The following is a 12,693-nucleotide window of genomic DNA, read 5'->3' as shown; positions in this document are numbered from 1 at the left end:
CCATCAGATTTGTATACCAACAAAAGCAATAGGTCTTTGTAATACACTATGTTTCGTCTTTTGGATTAACCTGGGGTTTAGTTTACTGATCCAGCTTCAGAGGACTGAAGTGGAAGAAGTTCAAATGTTCCAAACATCTTTCTTCCATCTTTTAAAGCAACTGTGTCTCTCCCCAGCTTCTGTACTTTTTAATTAACAGAAACAACTCCAAAGAATCACTGCTGCCACAATGTGCGAGCGCATTTGGCTTTGAGCATAAGCACTTATTATTTGTTGGTATACTGCTGTACCCATCATTTCCAAAGTCTTAAATAATCATAAATAAGAAAATCTGTGCTATTCTTTGGTACACTTCTGTCTGTTTAAACCACAGCTGAACTTTAAAGTTGTACAAACAAAAAATTGCACTTTTATCTTCTGGAGAGTCTTGCTAGTCCAACAGACTTTCAGCTGAAGGATTCTTTATTATACTCAAACCTCGTCCCATAAGAGTTGCTGCTGTTGCTCAGTTTATGAAGTATCTTAGAGATTTTGTTTGGCCCACAACAGAAAACTCCAATGGTCTTCCTGTTGAAAAAAAAAAAAAAGAAAAAAGTTATGACATTGCAAATAAAGAGTAACTTCTAATGATAGACAGAAGTGGATTCTGGCCTCCCTGTATTATATATAAGCCAACTATGCATTGATTTTAAGGTGAGAAAAGCTCTCTAGATCATGTAGTCAGTATTACTGAAGCCACAAGATCTCTCCCAAGTAACCCCACAACAAGCCCTATTACTTATTTGACTAAGACAACTCTTAGAAAAAAGTGCTTCATCATAGTCTCAAGCCACCAAGTGATGAAAAATTACTACTACGCACTCTAATTTTTTCCATGATTAATCACTTTTTTTTGTTAAAAATGTGTCTCGCTGTAATGACTTCATTAGTGTAACTCATGATTTACACCAGCAGGAGATCAAGTCACTAACGGTGATTCGTTACACTAATGAAAACAGAGCACTACTAACCCATGATTATTTCTGGCAGCAGCAGAATAATTTTACCACTTTAGTTTCACATTAGCATGCAATCCTTCCTTTAACAGCTGTATTGGAAAGTCTTATGGAAAGCCAAACACAGAATATGATCCTTGTTCATCATCCACAGCTATCAGCCCAGGTTCATTAGTTAACCTGACTTTTTCACACCGCTCCACCGACAGCAGCTCTTTGCCCTCTGGTTGCCTTAAACACAGGCTGTAAGTTAGACTCATGGTCATACAGCATCTAAGGGCTCAGAACTGTAGCTAGCATCAGAACAGGCACATCCACAATAGCAGGACTGAGGCACACATGATATTCATCGTCTCCCTTTTTTTGAAAGATGAGGAGAAGGGAAAGGAAGGAGCAGAGCAAAAGGATGCGGTGCTGTCTCTTCTACATCATGAAAAAAAAAATTCTTCATCTTCCTGCTGAAATTGTGCCACTACAGAGAAAGATCTTAAAGACTTACTGGGGTGGAGAGAGAGCACAGAAAAGGGAACATGGCTCTAACTATTGTGATCTACAGCACTCACCAAGAGGCTGCAGACTTGAGTTCTGGTCCCTGTGTCCAGGACCATTTCAGTATTTTAACCAGTAATTATTTAATATAGAATATCTTAGCACACGAAGGATAATCAAATGCACAGTTTAAAGCCGCCTCTGTATGTGTTTGGTGAGAGAACTAACACATATAAGAAGAAATCTTTGATGCATACTGTCACATGTACGTGCCTGATGCAGCAGCTCGAACAGCATGGCAGTCCATGCTGTACCAGTGCACAGCAACACTGGCACGGTACAACTGAGGACTCAAACATCAAAAAGTATCACAAAGTTACGCAGGTAACTGCAATGGTGTCCTTGTGCGGGCACCTTAAAACACTGACTTTAACTGCCTTCAATTACATCATCTCTCATATCAGTCCATGACTAATATTCATAAATTGTACTTTTCTCACTCTTACGGATATCTATTAAACTTTCCTGTCCTGGCAGTATTCCCTTTAATGGCAAGGGGTGTTGTGTTGGTGGCTGGATTTGCAGAAATAATGAGAGCACTATTGCTCGTTGTTCTCAAATAAGATTCCTCAGCACTTGCAGAACCTGAACACCCTCTAATCTGTACACAGTGGAGAAAAAGGGTGCATGAGCTGCCAGCCAGAATCTGTTTTCTACTGCATATTTAACTGAGACAATTAATGTTGTTGGTTTTGATTAGTCTAATTAGTACAGACAACTGATAAATAAACCCCAAAGAGTTCGTCCATCTCTCTCCCTTTCATTACATATATATAGCCCCCAAAGCACAGACATGTCTAAGCAGCACATACTGCTAATGTATTCCCATCCCAGCAACATCCTTCCAAGGTACACAGAATTTTGGGCTAGTAAACAGAATCACAGAAAGGTTAAATGATTTGCCTAAGGTCACACAAGAGACCCGTAGCTGACCAAGAAGGTCTCCTGAAACCTGGTTGAGCCACTGCCCCATGCAGTGAGCCAGAGGCTCTCAAACTTCTTTCCCAGGATACCCACCTTCAGCATCTGCTCTGGATATCCCTCCATGTACCACTTACCTCCCACGTTCATGCCCTGCGTCCTGCCCCACTTATGTCCCCCACTTGCCTGCTGGCAGACACCCCCCTCCCCACCTCATTTGGCTCCTGCCTCGTTGCTGTGTCACAAGCAGGCAGGTGGCTGAAAGCAGCTACTACACGGAGCAGCACACTACTACCCTGAGCTGATGGGCTTTAATTGCATATCACTTGTTTGGGTCAATGGCTCATCTTGTTGCTCAGATGAAAACAGGCAGCTAGGTATTGCTGAGGCATAATGTCTGCAAATGTTTTAAATACCACTAACATTGATAATTAGGGGAACTGTGTTATAGGCCATTCTTTGTAATAATTATAAACATTAATATAGGATTTTACCCATTCAGAGCACTAAACAAAAAATTCCTCAGTGTTCCTATGGGGTGAGTAGGTCAGCATGTATTCTTACATCCTTTTTATGAACAGCGGGATGTGAGGGAGAGGTGAAATACTTTGCTACCTAGAAATGACAGAGTCAGGACTTTAAATATCCCATTTTTATATCCCATATTCATTCCTAGTGAGAGATTTCTCCTTTAAAGTGCACAAGAAATGTATCATGATGCTCCACGCCTTTCTCTCCTACAGATATTCATGTCTTTTTCCAGGTCACTCTCCATCTGATAAAAAGCATGCGCCCATTTGAACTAAGCAAAATTGAGAAAGCATGGCAGCCAAGGCATGGCATAAGCTTTTCATCCAGGAGACAACTGAACAGAAACAAGGCTGCTGCTCCATCCGCAGAAAGGGAGCACGAAACCCAAGACCAATAACTGATTTTATAAACTCCCAATGCACACCCTCGGGACTGCGGGTGTCATATTAAATGTCAACAGTAGATGGCATGCATCTGCTCCTCTTAGTCCAGAAGAAAGACTCGGGAACCTGATGCTGGGCTGTCCCATGTCACACTCTGGAGGTCTGGCAAAGCTCAGACACTTACAAATGCACTTTGCTTATCTGGGACCCGAACAGCAACAACAGCAACAATTCACAAACCACAAACCAATCAGATGGCTAAACTGATGAGAGGTTTGCCAGCTGCGTGTTTGTTTATGTGCAGCTTTTACTAAAAACACAAGATAAAAAGTGGAAAACATCTTGGCTGTCCATAAACAAGCCCAAGGGGATCTTGCAAATACGTGTGAAAGCCTGAACACTGGCACCAGATGTTCGAAACAACTTGGTTGCCCTGCGCCTTTTTTTTCTTTTGTGTGTGTCTCTGTATTGCAGCAGGGTTGTTTAGATGGAAAGTTACTGAGAAATAAGAACTGAAATAAAGTAAGAAGGAGACAAGGAAATGGGAAGACTTGGACTATACAGAAAAATAGAAGTTCCTGTCTTGTCCAGGGAAACAGGGAGAATATTTACCTGCAACAGGTAAGTTTATATGGCTGAGTTATAGGTTGCACTATTGTCTATCATGTTACATGCAACTATATATACAGATACAGACCTGTATCTATAAACCCTGATAAAGGGGTGAGAAAGGGTGAAGAAGCCTACATCTTAGCAACTGCAGGATAACAAAAAAGAGTCAGACCGTTATTTAGGTACTGAAAGACACCTTGCTTGGAAATGGTGGCACAATTTAAAGACCTCATGTGGAAATGCAGAGGAAATGGTACTTGAAGTCTAATTAGGAGTAATGCAATGGAAAGCACAAAAGAAAAAGCAAGTATGACTACCACTAATAGCTTCATCTATATTATGTGCACTTACAGCCTTGCAAGGGAGTGACAGAAACCATTTTCATCTTTTAAAACTGCATTCACACAGTTAAATAAAAAAGACATTAGAATGGAGCATAGAAGGTCAACACTCCTCTATGCAGAGGACTCTGAGCCAGAGTCAACTTGCTTCTCTGACCTCTCTATTTCCCTTTCTTTCCCATGGTTCTTTACTACAAAACCCTTCTCTAAGTGATACTTGTTTGCACCGTGTGAGAATCCTACTAGGGATGTCCCTCTGTAGCAGCCTTTGGGGCATCCTGGCAAAGGGACCCAATCCACAACATCCTCTCGGAACTGAATCCAAGACACATATTGTCAGCAGCTTACACTGCCAACTGTGATATATATTGGTGCTCAATACTTCTCAAGAGCCAGGGCTCAGTGTCCCCTAGTCATATCCAGCCTTGGAAGAGGAGAGTCAGTAAGCCATGGGCAGATGTTTACTTTGCAAGTGCAAGAGATGACAAAATGTTCTTGAGGGAAAGTTCTGCAGGTGAAGAGGATCATGAGAGCACCCCTCAAGCTGGTGCATGCGGATTACTATCAACAGCTACTGAGGGTGGTTTGCTCCCACTCCACGGACTATACCAGAAGTGAATTAGGGAAGACTCACACAATTCCTTCTACCAGATCAGCTTTTGAGGCAGAAAACTGCCAGTGGGGTGTAAAATACTCAACCAACAAAGCTGGATCTGGACAAAGACATTCCATGGTCTAATTGCATGTCTCCTTTGGTTTACAACTATCTTGCTTCAGACCGTAATATGTTTGCCTAGCACAGTAAAAAGGCATTGCCAGGTCTTAAGAATAAAAAAGTGCCAGGAATCTCCAAAGACAATACATCCTCTGAATAAAAACAATACAAGACAGTCAGATTCTTCCTTGTGCATTCTGTTTGTAAACCAGCACTACAAATCATGAAAATTATAGAAGTCAACAATTTTTAAAAATGAAACTTTATATATAAGACCAGCATATGTTGCAAGCAAGATATTGCCACAGACAAAAACATATGCGATCTCTGTGCAATGAGATGGAAATCTATTACTTTTATTTTCTGGGCCACTGAACATCCTAGCTGCATAAAAAGATGAGCTGTTCCGAGTGTGAAAAAAATGTTTCATTTTGTACAGGCTATCTCTCACAGCAAAATATTAGCTAATTTCAACATCAGTAGCTTAAACATTACACTCTAAGATAAAACCCAAAAATATTTTTATATAAACATAGCTGGGAACAGACAATATCCCCACCCTTCAAATTGTCGCATCCTTCAAGCAGACTGGTACTTACTGCCTGTTACACTTCGCTATCTCATCAAAAAGGAGTTTCCACCGGGGTCGTCCAATCAAAAGCCTTGAGTTTAAAGCTTGATATTTTTCACCAATTATTTTCTGCAAGAAACAAAAAATTCCATTCTGCCTGATTTGCAAATTGCCTTATATCACCCAGGGCTCCCATTTCTGACATTGGCTGACTTACCATATCGCTGAGGTGTAAAACCTGAGCACAAGTATCAGACAGTTGTGATTAAAACTGCAGACATTTCATGCACCAAAACCTCTGTTCACTGCCTTTTCAATGGCTCTCCTTGGTGTTTGTTATACATTGTTCCTCATGCAGCTGCTCATTAATCTCCCCATTACTTTTAAACCAATTTATTTAAGCCATAAAACAATAACCACACTCCTGCTATTCATTCCCTCATTGGTTTTTAATGCTAAGCTGGAAGAAACACTGCTGATGCAAAAATCATATTTCTGTCTGAAGTCTTTTTTTAACTTTGTACAAGTAACTATTAAGATGACTAGGTCTGAAAAAGTAACAAGGGAAATCTTACATTTCTCCCTGAGAGTAGTTTGCCAGCTGTTTTGAGCTGCCGTAACAGCTGAAAGCAGCCAAAACTGCTCCCCGGATGTATCCCAACTCATTCCAGCAGTGCTAACTCACTGGCATTTTGATAAGATCAAATGCCCTTCCATTGCAGAGCAGTCCCTTTCTTTGGTTTTCTCTCCTAATGCGATAGAAAAGCTGAGAGAAGTTATCTAGGCTACCGGATTCACTCCATTGCTGAACGACCTGAAACATTGCTTGTACCAGTGCAAACACAGAGCCTTGGCTAAACTCATCATCTCTTGGCCTTTTATATTCGAGGCATTTGCTGAAAGATGGGCTTGGCTCCCTGTTGTCATACAGGCATGCTATTTCTGAACAAAGGGAGCACAAAGCGAAACTGCCCTAATTTTGGTAGCAGTCAGCACTTCGGACTAACATCAGTGAACACAGAACCTGTATGGCAATGGAGAGTTGAGTTTAACTCCCCCTTCAGAAATCATGAGCAGCATTATATTTCATGCTACTTTTGTTCAAGAGCCACAAAAGAAAAGTGACTTTAAAGAAAGACTTAAAGGAAAGTTGACTTAAATTCAGTAGCTGCTTGATATACATTATTAGAAAACTTACTTTGAACTGTCTGTTATTGCAATGCAGTCCTGCTTCAGGTTTTAATTTTAACCTAACAATTTCATACCAGGTTCATCAATTAGGTATTTTCAAGCACCCCATTCCAGCTGACATACATCAGCCAGGCATGAAATCTGTGGTGCACTGTTCATAATTACTGTAGCTATCGTTTTATTTAGACTACTGGATAGTGTTCCTACCAGAGCTGTGAATGTTATGCTGTCTCCACCTGATACCAGGCACATCAAAATCCTTTGGGCATGGTATCTTGCTGCATTTCATGTTTTGTAGTAATTGTTAGGCTTGGTTCTGGGCGTGCTGCAGTCAATGGAAAGCTTCCAGACACATCAGGGTAAAGAATCAGGCCTAGGCTCATGTGCTAAACAATGTAAAATGAGGATCATAAGCATAAATAGCTACGGGAGATGCCAAGATCTGAGGAATTAGCCCAGCTTTGGGGTAGGTAATACATGACAATCAACAGTTCAGTATAATTTCCAGTCTTATACATCAATAGATTTGTAACTTTTGTCTATATTTGAGGCAAAGAAATCCAAAGCTTTTAAAAATAGCTAGTTTCTCTCAAAATATTTATTCGAAAAGAAAATTTGAACTTGCAGGATCCTAGAACTATGCTGTTTTGACTCTTAGCCCAGAAATGATGCAGATTTCCCAGAAAACATGGCCAACTGTCTGGTCCGTGGCCTGGCCTGGAAGGACCTCTTTCCTAGAAAAGGAAGCCATGGATTTCTGCCCACATCTAGTCAAGTTAAGGCTACTAGACTAGATTCTCTTCATGCTGTGGGGATGGACTTGCTCTCTTGTCCTAGTAATGAATCAGTCACTTGAGTTTATGGCCTCATTTCCTGTTTTTACCGTCTGCAGTAATGCCCTTTTGCCTTTGACTGACAGTTTGCATTGTCTACTACCCCAAGGTCTAGTTCAGTTTACAAACAGCATTTAGCCACATACCTGTATTCCATCTGTTTGACTGAGGTACAGCTGGATGTTTATATAGTCTGGTCGATTCTCCTGCCAAAGCTGGGAGGATGATAAAAACAGTGAGTGAAAAAACATCCCTTTTCTTAATGTAAGCATAAAGTCACTTGTGCCTACTATCCTGAGAGACTTGGGTTTCAGCATCAGTGAAGTAAGCTTTTTAATGAAGAAGATACACTTGCATAGCACCCCTTCCTGCACTTCAGAATGTTGCGCATCGTGCTTTGTACAAAATACTATTTTAAGAAGCTACACTGTTCTTAAAATCTGCCTGAAATTGTAAATCTCCCTCCCTTCTCAATCTGTCTACTAGCCAAATGGCTAAAGGCCACTCAGACTCCCCAACCTGCATGTTCTTCCATCTCATAAATTTCACAGATAGGTGTCCAGACTATTGGTACATGGCAACACTGTGCAACAAAGTACTGGTGACAGATACTCAAACTGTTTTGTGCAGCTCCAAGAATAAATGGAGTGTGGGTGACATAGCCCAAGCTAAGCCCAAGTATTGCTGGAGCTTGCTTGTTTTGAGCAAAGCCACCTTTCTCTATAGCATGCCAGTTGTGTGTTGTGGACATGCCCTGCATTTATTAAGCTGTCAGTATACCTCCAAGCAACATGCATTACCTTGTTATGCAACATACAGAGCAGATCTGCAAACCAGTGGAAAGATTCAATGTCCCTGCACACCCAAATGAAGTAGAGTCTTCTGAGCTTGTAGCATTTCCAGCCGTCACTTGAAATAAAATGTTTGGGTAATTAAAAATTATCATTTAAATAGGAAACATTAATTAAGATGCTTTATATTCATTACTGGAAATGTGAATTTCTATTAGAAGCTAACTGCTAAATTGTTCTTCATCCTATGACACATCAGACACTGAAATGACCAGTGCAGCCTATTATGATGATTCTGAGAATATTAAATCTCTAGCACAGAGCTAACACACTTCACAGATACTGTTTCCGCTTTAGGAAGTTGTCAACTATACCGATGATTTGGGCAGCAAATACGGATTCATGCACCATCATGAAACTTTTCTTTCAAAGCAAAGCAGACATTCTAAGTTCAAGTGTATTATGTGAATTCTTTATTGGTTTATAAAGTGACACATAAGAGGAAAATATTGATGAATGCAATAATGTCAGGACTTAATTCTGCCTTCACATGTGAAAGGCTCTGGTTGATTGTAATTAATACTCTAGCAAAATCACAAAGACCAAATCAAATCAGAGCTCCATTGTGCTAGGGAACTGTGTGATATACCACAGTCCTCAGAAAATGCTGGTGGGGAAAGTGCAGTCATGGGCAGATTCTGGCATTGCATTTAGAAAAACAGGACTCTTGTGTCTGATTTCTAATGCAAAATAGCCACAAATATAGCACAAAGGAAGGATTGGAATGAACTGGGAAAGAAAAGAGAAGTGAAAAAAATCCTGATGATTAATGAGTTCAAACAAAGCACAAATATCCAGGAAGTATCTTCTTAGTTAGCCAATGCTGTGTTCTGTTGTTCTGATCACTGAAATAGCCAGTGCACAGATGTTTCCTCCTTTTCCTCCTACAATAATTTTCGGATAGAGAAAGCCATAGCCTGTTAACTTCAAATGCTAGTCCCAGGAGCCAACCCCAGTTGAAAAGTTCCGTGATACATCTCACCATATCCATTGTGCATTATTTCAAACTCTAGGGTTGCTCGCATATCCATCAAGGGTATTGTATTAAAAGATCTACCTAAGTGGTGACTCCAATCACTGTCTTACTTCCCCATACCCCTAACCTCCATTGTAAGCCCGAGCAGCAAGAATGGAGACATTGTCAGCAGCATGTAGGGGCTGAGAACTCACCTTTCATGTAAACTCCCCACAGAGAAAAAAAGTGCTTTAAGACTGGAGAGTACAGTGTCTTTCAAGTCCTGATTTCAGCTCTTTTACTTGTAAACTGTTGACCTGCAGAGCAGGATTTCCTCCATCTTTGTCTGACTGCCTATACTAAGACAAACCCTTAGGAAGGGTCACAGTCTGGTCAGATGTGACAAGATAACTACAAGCAGTAGCAAGGAAAATAAGTGCCTTTCACCATAAAAAAGGATAAAAGAAGAGAAAAATGCAAGGCATTTTGTATTGAACTGCTGTAGCTCAGTAACAAAACACCACTCTCGGTGATGAAACATTGCAGCTGGGCAAAGAGGCTGGACTGCAAGACTTCATGAAACAAGTCAAGCATAGATTTAAAACGGCACCTCAGACACATATGCTTGGGCCTACCTCCAGCAGGATATATTATGCAATAAAGGTGCAATCGCCCATTACAACCAAATCCACATGTATATAACACTTCCTGTGTGTTTGTATGTTACCATTCCCCATAATAACAGCCATTACTTACAGACCGTTCTGCATGAAAGCCACTAGATTTCCTTAATGTACGTTACATTTTCTTAAAAATGGGGCATAGAGTTCAACAATTAAGTGGAGGGAAGGGCAGGAGGAGGAATTCAATTGTGTACATACAACAGGAACACAACTGAGCAGGAAACAAATGCCTGCATCAACAGGCTTCTGATCTCCCCCAGACCTGCATGTCCTTGACACAACAGGACTGCCCCCGCTGCTCTGCAGCGCTGGCATCGTAAGGCAGTTTGCATGTTCACACGTGCCAATTTCTGTTTCTAAGCCAGGACAAAGACAACAGGCAGATCATCCACTAAACCAGTGCTTTGTTGTTTAAATACTGAGAAGGAAAGCAGGCTTAGACTGTTACTTTTTCCCAGAATCACAGAATGATTCCCCTGTATAATGTTACAGCGCACAAGGGGAAGATTGGCTACAAAGGCAGGTTATGGGATTGGCTGCTTGGAAGCCCATTTATGGCTTTATCCAGATAAATGGACATTACAAAAGCTTTTGGACACTAACCTTCTATGGCAATGTCTCTGCAAGTTCCTACAGCCTCTGGTAACACACTGGTGAGGCAAACATCTCATTACCTGCTGTTGGCTTATCATTATCATCTGTGACATTTTTGCTAAGCACCGTCAGGGATAATCCATCATGAGGAAAACAGTCATCTTATCCACCTGGGCCCCAGGCTTTCAGCAAAAATGTACCCTCTTTTTGACAGGACGATCAATACACTCTCAGGAAAAGAAAATGAGGGAGCCCAAGATGGTCTTTGAGGGCTGCAGCACTATGAGACAGGTGGGGCTGATAATTTTCAGAAGTGCTCAGCACTGTCAGGTCCAGCCCAGATCAAGGCCAGAAGAACGTGCACAGCATCTAAATACTGGGCTTTAACTTCACTTTGGAGTTAGAGCTGGCCGTTGGCATGTTCATCTTAGGACAAATGCTTCAGCTGTGCATTGTAAAATGCTCCCAAAGTCAGCTAGCCTTTCAACACTTCAGGGAAGGTTTGCTGCTTTGATTGGCTATTTATACAGCATCTATGAAACCAGAGTGCTTAACCTGTGACTGGAGCTTTTAGCCAATAATCTAGCAAAAAAAAACCCCAAAACCCTTAAAAAATCAATAGCAATCATATAGCAAGCCTATTTCACACAGCATAAGATTTGGTGGGAACCATGTTGACAACCTGACAGAGAAACAAAAGGTGAAAGGTTTGGTCTGAATAGAATGTCAAAGGCTTTAAATTAAAAAAAAAAAAAGAAAAAGAAAAAAAGTAAAGAAAAAGGCATACCTAAAATTTAAACTTTTCAAATGGAGTTAAACATCTGAATGCTATCTGAATCCAAGTTGATCCCTTTCCTTTAAAACCTTAAGCTTACATATTTACAGAAGTCAAACAGACCAGGCGAGCTGGCCCTGCATTTCCAGCAGAAAGACTGTCACAACTTCCTGACTCTCAAAAACTCATTATGATAGTCCATAGCCTCATCTAAGCTGAGACTAAGAGAACAAGTCTAGCTGAAGGGCTGTGACTACCTTAATCACAGGCTAGGCTGGTGGCAGGATATAAGGGTTAGTGACACTGCCCCAGCTCAGGTTCATTACTGGCACAACTCTGCCACAACTCTTTGGGTTACAAAGCCTGTATGAGATAATTTACACTCTTCAGGGGACATCCCAGTCCGCCACCTCTCTCCAAGGAATCATTCACTTATGTTATGCTAATTGAAGTTTTTAAATACTCTGAAAGTCTTTCTGACATGCACTACTATGGTAAACTGGGGTAAAATGGCTTTAAAAGGCTTAAGCTCACTTACAGCAGGGTGTTGAGTACTGATGCAAACGGTGTAACTCCAATACCTCCAGCCACGCAGAGGCTGACCTCGTAGTTCAGGGATTCCTCAAAGGGACTTCCAAAAGGTCCATCCACATACAGTCTGCAGAAAAAGCAAAAAGAACGCTTTTGGAGAAAGCTGCTAAAATCAGAGAAGAGAGGAAAAGAAAAACAGGCTGGAATTAACATCTGACAAAGAATTTGTTTCAATTTTTTATTAGTCTTGGGAAGCAGAATATGAAAACCTTTTTCCTGGAAAGCTTTGTGTGGAGAGAAACCAATGTACAAAAAACGATATATGAAAACTCTTGGCACATTCCATGATTAGGCAAGCCATTTTATAATCAAACAGGTGGAGGTGACTAAATTATGACTGCCTTTTGTGTCTGGTATTAGAGGGCAAAGGAAGTGCTGCACAGGAAACACTAACAACTTTGTGGGTCATAAGCAGGAAGAGAGTTTGGCTAGCCCTGCCTAGCAGGTTCACTTCTTGAACATCAGAAACAGCTGAGATGGACAAAGGGGTACAAAAATCTATTTTTTGTGGGTTTTTGTAACGCTTTTCAAGGGCCTCCAGGGAATAAAGAAGAGGTGACACATATCCATCCTGCCATGAGCAAGAGGAACAAATTAACATC

At 41.0% G+C, this 12,693-nt stretch overlaps 1 protein-coding gene across 2 annotated transcripts in view; it reads right to left on the bottom strand.

The window, feature by feature from the left end:
- Positions 1-446: 446 nt before the first annotated feature.
- The window catches only part of NOX4 (NADPH oxidase 4), a 112,704-nt gene continuing 100,457 nt past the window's right edge, over positions 447-12,693 (bottom strand). The window contains exons 14-18 of one of the 2 annotated variants that reach the window (XM_075717079.1): positions 12,039-12,158; positions 8,443-8,551; positions 7,789-7,857; positions 5,647-5,747; positions 447-567 (exon numbers count right to left, since the gene is read on the bottom strand). In XM_075717079.1, coding sequence (XP_075573194.1) covers positions 447-567; positions 5,647-5,747; positions 7,789-7,857; positions 8,443-8,551; positions 12,039-12,158 — 520 coding nt within the window. The remainder of the gene's footprint in view (positions 568-5,646; positions 5,748-7,788; positions 7,858-8,442; positions 8,552-12,038; positions 12,159-12,693) is intronic. The other variant, XM_075717084.1, reaches the window with a different exon arrangement.

Source organism: Pelecanus crispus, chromosome 1 (genome assembly GCF_030463565.1).
Source record: "Pelecanus crispus isolate bPelCri1 chromosome 1, bPelCri1.pri, whole genome shotgun sequence".
NCBI classification, from domain to species: domain Eukaryota; kingdom Metazoa; phylum Chordata; class Aves; order Pelecaniformes; family Pelecanidae; genus Pelecanus; species Pelecanus crispus.
This window is presented reverse-complemented; position numbering and strand designations above follow the sequence as displayed.